A 16,931-nucleotide genomic window follows, 5' to 3' on the forward strand; every position below is an offset into this window, starting at 1 on the left:
ATGGGTCTCTTGAGGCAATTGCCATGGTCATAACCTGGATGCAGATGAGTTGGGTTGCTGGGTATTGGAATGGACAGTTGTCTTTGGAGATAATTAAATGCAATAAAGATCACTCATATGTCTTAGAGTCTGCATTGTGGAGGGGGCTGGATTGGAAAAAGATCAGTATTTTACTTTTCCTGAAGGAGCTGGTCCAGAGTGCCAAGGAGGCCTCCAGACAGCCTCTGTTTTAGTCTGCTAACCTGAGCCCACTAAACTTAGCCCCTTTGTTTTACCGGACAAATGCACCCTGCCTTTAGGCAGCTAGAGTATTTTAATTTCCACTTTACAGATAAGGCTTAAGCAATTTAAATGACTGGTTGGTGATCACAAAGCAAGCTGGAGGCAGAAATGAGACTTGTGTCCAGATTTTTTTGCTCCAAGTTCGGCTCTTTGGGATTCTTGTTATTTGGAGGAACCTGTCAGCAACTGTCCTTCCCCCATCCCAGAGCAGACTAAAATATGCCTGTGCTTCACCCCCCCCCCCCAAGGGATTAGATTCATTTCTCATTCCCCTGGCTTTGGAGAATGCATTGCATGGGATAGCCATTTAACTGGCTTGTCCATATAACACTTGGAACCTGCTTGGTCTCTACTAGATCAGACTACGTGGGGGTTGGGGGCAGCTTGAGCCCAAAGTTTGAGAAATATCTCAATTGCCTGGCATTATCTGGTAGAAAAGCCTTGAGCTAGAGTGGAAACATCTGGGTTCTGGACTCTGTAGTCATCTGAGCACTCTGTGCCTCAGTTTTCCTATTTGTAAAACAGTACTAAAACCTGTCACAAAGCTATGATTAGGATAATGTGAAAAGGGAAGAGTAAACTGCGACACAAATTTGTCTAGGTGCTTTTCTGAGCAGCGAGTCTGGGCTGGGAGGAATACAGAATGATTCATGGGAGCCCAGGAGGACAATGGGTGTATGTGCTTCTGACAGCCTAACTTGTGGTGTGAATGTCCATGACCTTCAGGACATGGTTGAAGCTGTCCTTTCTCTCCTCTACATGCTCCAGGCTGGGGGAAGTTTGCTCGGCTGACCAGAGCACTGACGAGCAGCAGGGGGGTCCTGCAGCAGCTGGCTCCCAGCGTGCAGAAAGGCGAGAACGTCCACAAGCATTCCCGCCTGGCTGAGGTAAGAGCAAGGGGCCAGCTCGTCTTAAACCACACTTCCCTGGGATCCCTGGGCTGAGAAAATGCCACAAAGCAAGTGTGTGGTTTGGAATGGACTTTCAGGACCCTCACACTCATGTATTGGCTGGGCTGCACACCATAATGAGTGACTTTGACTTTGGGAAAGTGACCTAATTCCTTTGAGCTTTGTACTTTCCCATATGTAAAAGGGGCCTGCAGACAGCTCTGTTCTAATGTATTGAGGTTACAGGTGTCAGTTCACTTTTTTTGAGGGAGTAGAGAAAGAGCTAGAAGTGCTATAGACATGAAGGGGTTTTTACTTCTAAACCATAAACAATTTTGTTATTCAAGCAATACATATTATTAGAGGGGAAAAAAAGGTACAGAAAGCAAAAAGAAAAAACCAACAACCTGTAATCTCACTAACCACATGGCTTTATTGTAATTTTTGTATACATTCTTTAACTCTTTTCTTTGCATATGTTGTCTTTCCTAAAGCCTAATAAATACATTTTTCATGTTGATATTTATGAAGTTCAGATGTATCTAAGAATCAATGTGTATATTTGATACAGTCGTGTTACCTTTTCTTCCCTTTCTATAATCATGAACATCTTTCCAGGTTAATACATGTACCTGAAATTCTTGTTGTTCTGGTAACCTTTGTAGTAAGGAAAACCTGTGACAGGTGGTATTCTCCCTTTTACTGGGACAAATCAGCAGCTGGGCTGCCTGGACTTAATGTACCCAAATTACTGGTCTCTGTCTTTGGTGGTTCTACATCCAAATCACTTATTATCTGCCTTTGATGGTATCTGGTTCTCGTTCTTTCCACTCAGCCTGGTGGACCAGGTAAGAGCATTATACCCTGCACACAGGAAGCTTTCATTTTAGCCAGAGATGACAGTGTATGTTGTCTCTGCCTGGTGGTGGCCACTCAGCTCTTGACCCTTGCTCAGATGCCAGGACCCTTTCTGGCCTGACTCCTGGCTCCCGGACTCCTAAGAGAGAAACTGCCAGCATGGTGTGGCTCACAGGGGCGCTGCACACAAGTGCACTGAGTGTCAGATGCGTTAACTACAGATCTCCTTGGCGGCATCCCAAAGCTTTGGCCAATAGTGGGAGTGGGAGGAGTCACCTGTGTCATGTTAGAGAAGGAGAGGCATTTGGAAGCATAGTTTTTGGTCATGATGTGGGCTTAGTATAAGATAGGAAGAATAGGGGCGCCTGGGTGGCGCAGTCGGTTAAGCGTCCGACTTCAGCCAGGTCACGATCTCGCGGTCCGGGAGTTCGAGCCCCGCGTCAGGCTCTGGGCTGATGGCTCAGAGCCTGGAGCCTGTTTCCGATTCTGTGTCTCCCTCTCTCTCTGCCCCTCCCCCGTTCATGCTCTGTCTCTCTCTGTCCCAAAAATAAATAAACGTTGAAAAAAAAATTAAAAAAAAAAAAGATAGGAAGAATAATAAAGGAGACCTTTTGTTCACAGCCTGCACTTTCCTTGTTGGGTCTTTTGGTTAATAAAGCAACCTCCTTTGGGGCTGTTCTCTGCCTTGCTGACTCTTAGCCACTCTGCTTGCCGTTCCTTGCACACACCACGCCTGCTCTTCTTGCAGATATCTGCGGGGCAGTTCCTTCACCAACTCCAAGTCTTTGCTCAAATGTCATTTTTTCTGGGTGGCTACCTGAATCAGGGTTCTACCAGAGAAACAGAACCACTAGGATATTTGTATGTTAAGAGATTTATTGCAAGGAATTGGTTTATGTGATTGTGGGGGCTGGCTAGGCAAGTCTAAAATTTGTAGGGCAGCTTGGCCAACTGGGAAAAACTCTCGGACGGATCTGATGCCAAAGTCCACAGATGGTATTTCTTCTCCTGCAGTTCTGCTCTTAAGGCCTTTCAACTGATTAGGCAGGGCCCGCCCAGATTATAGGGTATACTCTGCTTTCCTGGAAGTCAGCTTATTGTAGCTATCACATCTACAAAATTCCTTCACTGGAATGCTTAGATTAGTGTTTGATCAAATAACTGGGTACCATGGCCTAGCCAAGTTGACACATAATACTAACAATCACAGTTCATGCCTTGTCAGCTTGTCATACACATTTACTTAAACCATACTTAATCTCCCAATAAAGACAGTAACAAAGTCATACTTTCACTTAACATGCTCCACTTATCCTGCATATAACCAAAAACATGCCAGCTCTTCCCACAGAAGAGGACACAAAATCCTTGGGTGATGTTCACTCTTCCCCTTGATACTCTGTCACTTAAATACTCAGATGTAAACTAGTATTAATATATCTTATGTTTGTTAATAGGGGGCAAGAGAGGGAAGAAAATAGAGTATTTGCTTAATATATGTATATATACATATATATGCGTATGTATGTACTATATATATACACACACACATTTGTATGCAAATGAAAATACTCATAACTCCTAATTCTCTCCTGCTCTTTTTCTCCACTTAGTCCCTTATAATGTACTATACAGCTTATTCATTGATTCTGTTTGTTATTCATCAATACATCCCAAGTACTTAAAACAGTGCCAGGCACATAGTATATAGCTTATCAGTAGTGGGTTTTTTTTTTTTTTAATTGATTGAATTGATGACAGAAAGGGAATGATGTAGTGTTTTTGTCGACCTGTCTGGCAGAAGCACTTGCTCATTGACTGGCAATATGAAGCAGACATCTGGGTCCCATCCCAGGGAATAGTAAATTTTAGTTAGCCTGGCTAGAGGCTTATGGATTGTATCTTTACCAAGAACCAGATTTGGATTTTGTTGATTTACTCAAATGGTTTTCTGTTTCCAATTCATTGATTTCTGCCCTAATGTTTATTATTTATTTTCTCCTATTTACTTTGGGTTTAACTCACTCCTCTTTTTTTTTAGTTTCCTAAGCTAGAAACTTAGATTATTGATTTTTGATCTTTCTTCTCTTCTCATATATGCATTCAATGATGTAAATCTTCCTCTAAACACTACTTTCACTGCATCCCACAAATGTAAGTCCTGTGTTCATTAAAAAAAATTTTTTTAATGATTACTTATTTTTGAGAGAGAGAGAGACAGAGTGCAAGTGGGGAAGGGGCAGAGAGAGAGGGAGGCACAGAATCCCAAGCAGGCTCCAGGCTCCAAGCTGTCAGCACAGAGCCGGATGCAGGTCTCGAACTCATGAACTGTGAGATCATGACCTGAGCCAAAGTCAGACACTCAACTGGCTGAGCCACCCAGGTGCCCCAAGTTCTGTGTTCATTTTAAACTGTTCTCAGTTGAAAAATATTTTGAAATTTCTCTTGAGATTTCTTTCTTTATCTCGTGTTATTTAGAAATGTGTTGTTTAATCTCCAAATATTTTGGGGTTTCACAGCTATCTTTTTGTTATTGCTTTCTAGGTTTTAAATCCACTGTAATCTGGGACCAGACATTGTATAATTTCTGTTGTTTTAAATTTGTTAAGGCTGTTCCCCTGACAATAAGTTCCTTAATTTTTGTTGGAGAAAATCATTATTTCTCCCTTACTTTTTTAAAAAAAAGTTTACTTATTTATATATATAGAGTGAGCACGTGTGCAAGCTGGGGAGGGGCAGAGAGGGAGGGGGAAAGAGAGAGAGAGAGAATCCCAAGCAGGCTCTGGGCATCTGAGCAGGGCCTGACGCAGGGCTCGATCTCATGAACTGTGAGATCATGATCTGAGCCAAGATAAAGGGTAGGATGTTTAACTGACTGAGCCACACAGGTGCCCATCTCCTTCACTTTTTAAAGATCATTTTATAGGGTACAGAATTCTAGACTGGTGATTGTTTGTTTGTTTGTTTGTTCTTCTCTCAACTCTAAATATTTTAGTCTGCTCTCTTTTTGCTTATGTTTCTGAGGAGAAGTTAGATATACTTCTTATCTTGGCTCCTTATAGGTTAGGTATTTTTTGCCTCTGGCTTCTTTCAGGATTTTTTTTTTTTTTACCTTTGATTTCCTGCAGTTTGAATATGATGTATGCCTGTGTGTGTTTTCTGTTTATTTAATGGTCCTATATTCTGTTTGTGTTCTGTGAGCTTCCTGAAACTGGGATTTGGCATCTGATATGAATTTGGGGGAAATTGTCAGTCATTATTGCTTCAAATATTTTTTCTGTTTCTCTCTTTCTTCCCCTTCTAGTGTCTCCCTTACACCTATGTTACACCTTTTGCAGCTGTCCCACAGTCCCTGGATATTGTTTTATTTGGTCCTTTTTCTCTTTGCTTTTCGGTTTTGGAGGCTTCTATTAAATCCTCAAGCTCAGAGATTCTTTCCTCAGCTGTGTTCAGTCTGCTAATGAGCTCATCAAAGGCATTCTTCATTTCTGTTAAGAGTGTTTTTGATATCTAGTATTTCTTTTTGGTTCTTTCTTAGAATTTCCATGTCTTTTCTTACATAACCCATCTGTTCTTGCATGTTACGTTTTCCATTAGAGCCCTTCGCATATTAATCATGGTTGTGTTAATTCCTGGTCTGATAATTCCAATGCCCCTATCATACCTGGGTCTGGTTCTGATGCTGCACTGTGTCTTTAGACTGTTTTTTGGCTTTTGGTATGGCTTGCAGTGTTTTGAAAGCTGAACTTGATGTGCTGGGTAAAAGGCACTTGGGTAAATAAATAGGCCCTTAGTGGTGTGGGAGTGAGGTGTCAGGGGAGAAGCAGCATTTATAGTCCTATAATTAGCTGTTCTAAGGAGCTTATGCCCCTGGAATGTGAATTTCACGAATGTCTCTCAGTATATTCCCTATTTAGGCCAGACAAAATGCATAGAGGGGCCCAGAATTGGATATCCCCACCCCCCTATCAGAGAGGCTCCACGAAACCTAATACATGAATTAGGTTCTGGTTCAATAGTTTCTCCTGAGGGCAGACTTTTTTTTTTAAGAAGAATAGAATGCTCTCATGTATTTCAGTATGGTTACTTTTCTCCTCCTCTTCAAGAAGCATGAGAGTATATTTTTCTTTGATTTTCACTGTGAGGATGGCTACAGGTCCTGGAGGTCAAGCTCTCAAAACCATGAGTGGCTCCCCCGGGAACTTGTAATTCTCAGACTTGGTCACACTGAGCCACCTGCAGGTTAGATTTCCCCATCCGGCACTAGTTTTTGTGCAGGCTTCTGCTCATGGAAAGTTGTTATTTCTTTTATTCACCTGTCCTCTTCTCCAATTTTGGTGCAGCACTTGCTGTGAAGTTTCGCTTCTTGGATGGATCTAAGAATTGTAGATTTTTCAGTTTGTTCAGCATTTTTACTTGTTGTTATGATGGAGTGACAGTTTCCATTCTGAAGTGGAAGTTGGCAGGTAAGTTTTAAACAGAGAAAATGTGTTCCCTGCTCATGGCCTGTCGCCAGTTTCCTGCTCAGTTTTCTCACTGGTAGGGACCACTGGCCAAATGGTGATTACGAGTGTGGATACTGCAGACCTCTCCCACTTCTGGGAAGGTGTGGACACAAAGCCCAAGTGGACTGGAAATAGCAGGTTTGCTTTTGTGTGGATTGCATGCGTTATTTTCAAGGCCACCTTATTTCCCTGTTAGACTGCTTTCCTGAGCTCAGGCAGTCTGGCTTTAGTGCTCACCTTACTCCTCAATATCTCCCTCCTGGACTGATTGTAGGAAAGAAGGAGGCACTTACTGTATGCTATGTTCTGGGCTTCTTGTCTTTAATCCTCTAAACAACTTGGAGCAGTTTTACAGAGGTGGAAACTGGGGCATAGGGAAGGTCACAAACTTGTTCATGGTCACCTGGCAGTAGGGGGTAGACTCTGGATTGAGAACCAGGTTTATGTGACTTTAAACCCAACCTGTTTCCCAACTGGGCCAGTTCCTTCTGTGAATTCCATGATCTCCCTCCTCTCAGGATAGAGAACCAAGGCCACTTTGTCTGCTGTTCTGGAGTACCCTGTTCCCTTGACCTCAGTTATTATTATGAGCACCTGTTCTTTTAGCGGGCCAGTTTATTTTCAGATCTTCGTGCGTGAGTCAGGCCAGAGGACCCTTGTGAAGGGTTGAGTTCTGTGGGGTACACATGCTGAGTAACATCTATGAAGGAGAAGGGGGAGGAAGCGGCACTGGGGGAGGGGGGCATCAGACCACAGTGCAGATCTGGTAGAGGCTCTGCAGCCTGACCAGAGCTTTGTAGCAGAGATGGCCTGCTGGGCCGGGCAGGGGGGTCCCATACAGGGCACAAGGGCCAGGCCTCTCAGCCACCGTCTTGCTCAGTCAGTGGCAGGTGCCTCAGTGGAAAGTTCAGATTTCTGTCCCTAAGGAAGCTAACAGGGGGCTGTCCACTAACTGCACCTGTAGCTGGGCAGAGAATCCTTTCTGGAAGTGGGATCTGAGGTGTTGTGTTTCAGAGTTCGCTAGCACACTGTAATGCTTTCTGCCTTAATAGGGAGGAGAGGCACAGTCAGTGTATGGAAGGGCATCACTCCTGCTTAGAGGATTCCGCACTGCGGTTTTCACACAGGGCTGACCCTGCTGGGGTTTGGTCCATCTCGGAGCATTCTGCCGCCATGCCAGCCTCTCTGTCTGGAACGGCTGTGGGGAAGACATGGAGGGGAAAGCACCTTTCCCTGTCACGTCCTCTTTCAGTGCTTCCCTGTGAGCGAGCCAGCTCAAGATATAATGTAGATATGCCATCGTGACGGGCACATCATTCAGCCATGTGCCCGGGGGTCGCGTGGCCCAGCTCCTGATTCTCACCATCTCACCGTAAGGACACTTGGTACCTGGCACGTGTTCTGCTGTTCTCCACACCAGTGATCGCAGTGATGGGCTGAAGTAGCATTGCAGGTTCCAACCCACTGAGCAACTTACTCAATTGTGAGAGTTCAGCCAAGTCATTTCACCTCTAAGAGCTCCCATTTCCTCCTCTTCCTTCTCTTCAAGTGGAGGGAGTGAGTTCAAACGAGAGTAATATGTACCCACAGATTTGTTCAGAGTAGGTTCTCAATGCAAACACTTTGGCATATAGTAAATGCTCAACGGTATTAATACTAAATTTTCATTTTTGGTTCTTTAAATCTTTATTTAAAAAGTTCTCAAGGGGTGCCTGGGTGGCTCAGTCAGTTGGGCATCTGACTTTGGCTCAGGTCGTGATCTCACGGCTTGTGAGCTGTGCTGACAGCTCAGAGCCTGGAGCCTGCATTGGATTCTGTGTCTCCCTGTCTCCCTGCTCCTCCCCCACTTGTGTGCACACACTCTCTCTCTCAAAAATAAACACTACAAAAAAAAAATTTTTTTTAAAAGTTCCTCAAAAAAGGAACTTTGGGACAAGATGGATGGACATTGAGTACAGTGCTAAGTGAAATAAATCAGACAGAGGAAGGGCAAATAGTGTATGATCTTACTTATATCTGGAATCTAAAAACAAACAGGCAAACAAAAAAACCCGAAGTCATAGATACAGAGAATAGTTGATGGTTGCTAAGTTGGGGGTGGGAGAAATGGGGGAAGGGGTTCAAAAGTGTACAAACTTACACTTATAAAATGAGTAAGTTAGGGGGATGTAACATACAGCATGGTGGCTATAGTTAACAATACTGTATTGCGTATTTGAAAATTGGTAAGACAGTAGATGTTAAAAGTTCTCATCAGAAGAAAAATTTGTAACTATGTATAGTGATCATTTTACAACTATACACAAATCAGATCATTATGTTGTATATCTGAGACTAATATGTTATACATCAATTACATCTCAGGAAAAAATTTCAGTTTTCAGAAATAAAACAGGTTCTTCTTTATCAGATTTTAAAACAGAGGTATATAAAGTAAGAAGTGAAATGTCCACTATTTCTTGGAAGTAACCATTTTTAAACAGTGTATGAGTTTTATTACAATGTGTTTGTATATATTTATAGTGATTTTTTAAACAAAAATGTGGTCCTAGCATACAAATTATTTTCCATTGTGCTTTTTCCCCCTACTTACTCGTGTATTTGGGATATTTCCCTAACAGTACATATGCCCTTCATTCTTTTTTTTTCCCTTTAAAAAAATTTTTTTTGACGCTTATTTATTTTTGAGAGAGAGAATGGGGGAGGGGCGGAGAGAGAGGGAAACACAGAATCTGAAACAGGCTCCAGGCTCTGAGCTGTCAGAACCGGATGCAGGGCTTGAACTCACTAACCTTGTGATCATGACCTGAGCCAAAGTTGGAACCTTAAGCAACTGCACCACCCAGGTGCCCCGCCTTCATTTTTACTGGTTCTTTTGTCTTCCACTGCATGATTGTATCCAGATCTATTTAGCTATCCTCCCTTGATGGGTATTTATACAGTTACCAATTTTTGACTATTATAGATAACACTTCGGTGAACCTCCTTGTATGTATATTTTTGGTTTTAAAATAGAAATCTTTTAAACAGAGAGGTAAAGAGCAATTTAACAAGCCTTCTTTTATTATACAATCTATACAGTGAATGTTGACAGTTTCTCACTTCAAATTCTTTTGTGAAAATTAAAATATTAAAGATAAAGTTGAGGTCCTCTTTAAACTTATTCCTAGAGGTAGTCATTACCCTGAAATTGTATATCTCCTTACTACTGGTGTTTTAATATTTTTATCACTTATGTATTTAACCATAAAGCACATATGGTATGATTGTGTGTATTTTAAAAATATATTTGTACAAATGATATCATACTGTGATATTTTATAACTTGCATTTTACACCCAACATTGATTTTTGAAAGCTTTTTATTTGAAAGAATTACAGATTCACAGGAAGTTGCAAAACTAGAATGGAGAGTGGTTCCTTTCACCCAACCTCCCTCAATGGTAACATCTTATATAACTGTCCTACAATAGCAAAACCAGGAAATCGGCATGTGTAGAATAAGAATCGCGTTACTTAAATTAAAGATTATATATGGGCTTTACCAGTTTTTACATGCATTCGTGTGTGTGTGTGTGTGTGTGTGTGTGTGTGTGTGTGTGTGTATGCATGTAAGTGTATATTTAGTTTTGGAAGGAGCTGCCAAACTATTTGCCAATTGCAGTTGGTTATATCACTTCATCTTCCTACCAGCAATGCGGTTTCTCTACATCCTTGCCAGCATTTGATATTGCCACTCTTTCTCATTTTTCACACTAATGAATGTATCGTGATAGCTCATCGTGGTCTTAGTTTGCATTTTAGTAAATGGCTCAAGATGCTGAACATCTTTTCTTGAGCTTGTTTCCAACTACAAGCTTATTGGGTAAAAAGCTTATTCATGTCTCTTGCCCATTTTTAAATTCAGTTCTGCTAACATTTCTTTCTTTTTTTATTGCATTAAACATGTAGGCATACTTTAAAATCTTCTCTCTTACCATTGAATTTTCTCTCGAGCTTATCTACAGCTAGAGGTTTTTGGTGGGAGTCTGTTGGGTCCCCAGTTGTGGAGGCATCTGGATATGGTGGTTGAGTGTGCCTGTAGCATATATCATAAAGTTTCCCCGGGGTTCAGACCAGCTTTTCTGTAAAAGTTTTAGCCCTGGGGCTTCCAACCGTCTGCACAGTGTGAATTCCGGCTCCACCCTTGTGTATGGCATACATTTGGGGTTTTGATTTGTCACACATAACGCTTTTTCTCCCCAAAGTTCCAGACACGTGTCCAGTTTCCTTTTATATGTGGTGGAGGTCTTTTGTTCTGTGTTTCTCTGTCAGGGCAGCCCTTTGTCACCCCAGCCAGAGCCTGTGTGACCCCCTCCTGTCCTCTACAGTGTGCCCCCTCTTCTGGTAACCCCGCTTCCAAAAAAACACCTGGGCTGTTTGGTTTCAGCTCCTACTGGCCGCTTTGGTTTTGTGCTCCTGTTTCGCTTCCGATACCTGAGATTTTGAACTTTACGATTTCTTTTTAAATGTTTAATTTTTAAACAGCATCTCAGCATGTTTGGTATAACTGGAAGTTTGCCGTATTTGCTTAGTTCACTCTATTGACTGTTGGCTCTGTAAATACTTGCGCTCATGTGAATATGACAGGTTCCTAGAAGTACGATTAAGGAGACAGAGGGTACAAACATTTAAAACTTGGTAGAAACTGCCAGAGTTCACATGACACGGTTGTACCCATTTATGCTGCCTGTCTAACCCCATGTGCCACTTTCTTCTGTCCCCATTACTGCATGTGGTGCTGATTGCTTTACTCAGTCTAAAGTTTTCATTAAAAATTTTTAAGTTTATTTATTTATTTTGAGAGGGAGAGAGAGTGAGCACGAGTGAGGAAGGGGCAGAAAGAGAGGGAGAGGGAACCCCAAGCAGGCTCCATGCTGTCAGTGCAGAGCCTGATGTGGGGCTCAAACCCATGAACCATGAGATCATGACCTGAGCTGAAATCAATAGTTGGATGTTTAACCCACTGAGCCACCCAGGCACCCCAACATTTTCATTAATTTTTAAAGGAGGAGCACTTACTTTTTTATGTACTGCACAGGGATTTGATAGGATAAGTATAGAGGATGCCTGCCTTACATGGTCAGGGATGCTGCCCCAGCCGCCCCTCAGTACAACGTGCCTGAACTGCATGAGCTGGTGCAGAACCAGCCAGCAGCCTGGGCAGCTGGACAGAGATGCAGAGAACTGAAGTTTACTTACTGCACATATGCACAGCCACGCTTGCTGTCTGCATTCACAAGTGACGCTCAGAGGCACTGCCTGCTGCAGAGGCAGGTACCAGGTCCAGGATGAGTCTGTCATGGTTCCTAGTTTTCCAGTCTCACAGGCCGGAATCACTGGTGGAGGCTGCCAATATGTATGGGAGCAAAGGGTTATCCTTTTTCCTGGAAGCAGACTGTATGTACCTTGAAATTGGGATTTCCTGCTTCACTTTTTTGCTTTCTAGGTGCTGACTTCATTTGACTCTTCAGACTCAGGGAAGAGTGACACGCTCCAGTGATGCCTCGCTGCTACATGATACTCTCCTGTCTTGGAGAGGAGTCTAACTTTGACAACAGAAGCTTCTGCTACAGGGTTTTGGGCTAATTTTGCCTCTTGAAAAGTCATTTTAAATAGAACTGTCTCAGTGTGCTTGTAGGTAGTTAAGTTGGTCACTACCGGAGGTATTTGGATGACCACTTGATGGTATTTTGAATGTGAGCTTGGGAAATAAGGATGGACTAATGGCCTTGCCGTTGCCTTCCAGCCCTGAAGGCCAGCATCGCTCCATGGGCACTCCTGGTCCATGGGGCTCCTTCTGACCAGCCCTCTCTTGTCTGACGACTGGCGTCTTGTGCTTGGGGGAGGACTCTCAGCTTTTCTCCTTGGTGTATCATTTTGTGTATGGTTTATTATATTTTAATAAACTGTTTATTCAAGACAGGCAGGGGAAAAAGCAAGTGATCGGTTATACCAGGGATCACCCATACATTTGATTTTGGTAAAAAGTTATAAATGATCATGTGAAATGATGCTTAAGGATTTTCTGTAGTTTTTTTCTTTTCTCCTTTCCCTCTCTCTCTCCCTCTCCTTCTCCCTCTCCCCATCCTTCCCCCTCCCTCCCTCTTTATTTTGCTCTCTCTTTCCTTCTTTCCTCTTAAGAGATAAGATGAGATAGTAGAATGAGAAGAGGATTTGGAGTCAGACCGACCTGAATTCTCATCCAAAACTCCACTACATTCCAGCTGTGTGACTTTCTGAAAGTTACTTCACCTCACTTATCTTTCCTCACCTGATGAAATAAGGATACTACCCGCCCCGAAGGATGGTAGTAAGGATTTGCGATGCTTTACGACAAAAAGGGATCTTATCGCTTCCTGCTTAAGAATCCTTTAATGTCATCTCGCCACTTCTTTGGGTGAATTTAAAATTTATGTAATGACTTACAAAATCCAGCTCATCTCTCTCCAGCCTTATCTGGCTGCCCCGGCTCTCTCTGAGCGTTGTCGGCCAGGTGGCACTCACACCGGTCAAACTCTCCTGCCTCTGGGACTTGGAATGTGCCCTTCCTCTGCCTGCAAGTTCTTGCTCCTTCTCTGGCTGGGCTAGTTCCTATCCATTCCTCAAGTCTCCAAGTACACATCACACCTTCCCAACGGTCCCTGCCCCACTCAACGCCAGCTCAACCTCCTCAGTCCCTCTCCTTGCCATGTGCAATTTCCGTGTTGAGCACTCATGCCGCCGGGAATGCTGTCGTTGAATATTTGCCTCTTCTGGTGGATGGAAGGTGTGTGAAGGCAGGGGCATTGTCTCTCTTATTTATTCTACATCCGTGCCATCAAACGTAATAGTAAGTGCTTGGTAAAATGTTCATTAAATGAATGAAAGAAGAAGGAAGCAAGAACCTCATTCAGTGCTTCACACTTAGTAGGTCCTCACTAAATGTCAATTCCCTTTCACATTAACCCCCTTCTCCCTTGTCTGTCTTGGCCATGGTAGTGGAATACTATTTCTTGCTGATTTGGTGGGATGGCAACATTACTGTCATTCGCCCTCATCACTTATTCTCAAAACCTGAATTTAAAAAATTTGGATAAAGATTTCAAAATACAAAGTTAAAAGAATTTCTCAGCAGAAACCGGAGTAGAAGTAAGAAGAGTAAGAAGTAAGAAGAGTAAGAGGAAACCCAGATCGTTACCCTATTATATTTTGTGGGGCTTGGTACTGGACCATGACATAAAGTATATGGGTTAATACTTTTAACTGCTTCCCACTGCCTTTATCTCTTCCATGAAAGAACAAGGACATCATGGAAAAAGTTCTAAAAATAACACCTGTCTGGTTTATGGAGAAGGGTGTTTATGACAGAATTAAACAATTGTTTAGCTTGGAGTGTTTGAAACTCCAAATCAGGCTTTATTTTGTAACTGGAGCATCATTCTCAGCTTCGTTAACATCCTGCTCTCCCATTTCCTTTGTGCATTTTCTGGCGGGGACTGAGTTTGTCCTCACTCTGTAGTCATAAAAACCAAAATCGTTTCTAAATAGAAACAGAGTCTGTGTTAGGGAAGTGGGAGGGGCACGGGGGGGGGGGCGCGTTTGCCTGGAGTAAGGGGTTCTGAGGGCTAGGGTTTCTCTTTGCCCACAGGGGGAGGATGTTTGAGAGAGTCGTGGTGGATGATGGGATGGTGGTGTTTGTGGGTTGCCCTGTGTCCTTAAATGGTCAGTGAAGCCAGTTTGGTTGGTGAATCGTTGAGTACGTTGGGGCCACTGAGAAAGAGGAAGTTCCCTGTGTCTGACCCTGGGCCCTTCTGCTGCCATCCTCCCGGGAGATGACGGCTGCCACCCTCCAGGAGATGGCAATCTTGAAGCTGCTCACTCCTCTGACCCTTGTTAGGACCCATCCTGGCCATGGTGGATTGGCCAGGTCTTCAGTGTCCCAGGACAGGAAGACTTTAGAGTTTGCCCATGATCTTGTCCACTGCTCCTCCCTATTCAGCCCGCATCATCTCTTTCCTAGAATTCTGTGGTACCTCATAGCAGGCCTCCCTGTGCGTCCAGGCTTGCCTCTTCTCCTTCTGTCACCCGGATGCTGGAGTACCTTCGCACACAGCAGTTGATAATGCACCTCCCTTACTTAAAATTCTTACCTTGACGTAAAGGGCACATCAAGGTTTGCCTTCCTCTTCCCTTATATTTAGCATCATTTTCCAATTTTGTCTTCTGTAGACACGTCACCCCATCAAAACACAAAATGACAACAAAACGCAAACCACTTCTAGGCCTCAGCCACACCAGGCTTCTCCCACACTCAGCTCTTACCCCACTTCCTCTACATAAGCCGTGTGTACACTGGGTGCTGAAAATGCCCTGCCTGCGTTTTGTCTGTCCATGGCCCATCCTTCAAGGGAGGTCTTGGCAATCACCTCACGTCTAAGCTTTTCCTGACTACCTAAGTCAGTTCATTGTCTCTTTTCCTCTGCTCCTGAAGTACTTTTATACATGCATCTCTTACCACTTTTGTATTATATTTTAGTAGTTTGGTTGCACATCTCTTTTCTCTTCAAAAATTTTTTAATGTTGTTGGGATGAGCACTGGGTGTTGTATGGGAAACCAGTTTGATGATAAATTTCACATTTAAAAAAATAAAGGAATGCCAAGGTCTCTGGCATAGAAACTCAAAAAAAAATTTTTTTTTAATGTTTATATATTTTTGAGAGAGACAGAGAGACAGTGTATGAGTAGGGGAGGGGCATAGAGAGAGGGAGACACAGAATCCGAAGCAGGCTCCAGGGTCTGAGCTGTCAGCACAGAGCCCGACGTGGGACTTCAACCCACAGACCGTGAGATCATGACCTGAGCTGAAGTTGGATGCTTTATCGACTGAGCCATCCAGGCACCCCTTCTCTTTTCCTCTGAACTATGGGATCTTTGGATCCTCATGGGTGACTTTGGTGTCCAGGTGTTCATGGTTATTTCCATAAGAGTCCATAGAATTGATGGGATCTCTGAGGCCATTTTATTTTGCCTTTTTTCCCCCCAAATAAATGTATTTTGTCAGTCTTCCTTTCTTACAAGGCCATTTTAGTTCTGTCATTCTTGGTCCATGATCTTTGAGGAAGCCAAGGCCGTTAGGCAAACAGGATGTACTCCATGAGCTGATTGCTGGAGTCTTCCTGATTTTCACCCAGGATCTCCTGAATGGGAGAAGATATTTGCAAATGATCTATCCAATAAGGAGTTAATATCCAAAACATATAAAGAAGTTATATAAGTCAACACCAAAAACTCCCACAAATAATCCCATTAAAAATGGGCAGAGGACATGATAGACATTTTTCCAAAGAAGACATGCAGGTAACCAACAGACACATGAAAAGATCCTGAAGCAATCTTTTCCTTTATTTGTACAAAAATACTAGTGTTTGGATACTGCTTACCTATTTACAAGAAAAATTCATACATGCACCCATATCTATATCTCTATTTTTGCTTGACCTTCACAGTATCTATCTGGAATAAGTGGTATTAGCTTCATTTTTCAGTAGAGGAAACTGAGGCATGGGGACCTCGCTTTGCCTGAGGCTCATCAGTAATGAAGCAAAGATTGACTTCCCTGATTTTTTCCTTCATTCACAAGGGAAAAACATGAGCTGGGAGTGAGGCATAGCAGAGGGCAGCATTTGAGATGCTCTAATTTCTAATCTACTTCAGTAGGAATCACTTTGTGTGGTGACCATCTTTTGACACAGAGGGTTTCCGGATGAGGTGGCTTGGTCCCGCTTCTTTCTTAATCTAGCTAGGTGTGGCTTGGCGACCATGGCATATGGTCTTCAGGGAGATAGGCTCTGGCCAGTGTGGCTGGTTTGGGACTTTAACTGGGAAGGCCTAGAGAAGGTCTACACTGGGGGATGTTGCTTTCGACCAGAAGCTGGGTTCATAAGATGACAGGGTGACGTGTTGCCATCATGCAGAGGCCTTGTGGAAAAGCTGTAGTTTTCAAGGGTCCTACAACAGAAGAAAAGCATTGAATTAGGAAACTGGGCTTGGTCATCTGCAGTATGATTGTGAGCAAGCCCTTTTGCCTTCTGGGCCTATTTTCCCAATTTGTAAAATAAGAAAAACACCGGCCTTCCCCTCTCAGGAGGTTGTGTGAGATGTGATGACGTATGTCACTGTGCCGTGAAGGGTATTTCAGATTGTACAAACAGATTAGTGAACACACTTGAAGGCTCAGAGTTGGCAGCCTGGCTTGCGCTCGTAGCTCTCTGCTTACTCAGCCCTGGTATGACTCAGGGTGAGTCACTTTGTCTCTCTGAGCCTCTGTTTTCCCATCTGTAGAACCCTCTCACAGGGTGATTACGGGGATTCAAA

At 43.2% G+C, this 16,931-nt stretch overlaps 1 protein-coding gene across 3 annotated transcripts in view; it reads left to right on the forward strand.

Moving 5' to 3' along the window:
* The window catches only part of KCNH1 (potassium voltage-gated channel subfamily H member 1), a 479,177-nt gene that overhangs the window by 142,082 nt on the left and 320,164 nt on the right, over positions 1 to 16,931 (forward strand). For all 3 annotated transcript variants that reach the window (XM_047840386.1, XM_047840385.1, XM_047840384.1), the window contains one exon: positions 1,051 to 1,169. In XM_047840386.1, the coding sequence (XP_047696342.1) occupies positions 1,051 to 1,169 (119 nt within the window). The remainder of the gene's footprint in view (positions 1 to 1,050; positions 1,170 to 16,931) is intronic.

The sequence above is a fragment of the Prionailurus viverrinus genome, chromosome F1 (genome assembly GCF_022837055.1).
Source record: "Prionailurus viverrinus isolate Anna chromosome F1, UM_Priviv_1.0, whole genome shotgun sequence".
Classification (NCBI taxonomy): domain Eukaryota; kingdom Metazoa; phylum Chordata; class Mammalia; order Carnivora; family Felidae; genus Prionailurus; species Prionailurus viverrinus.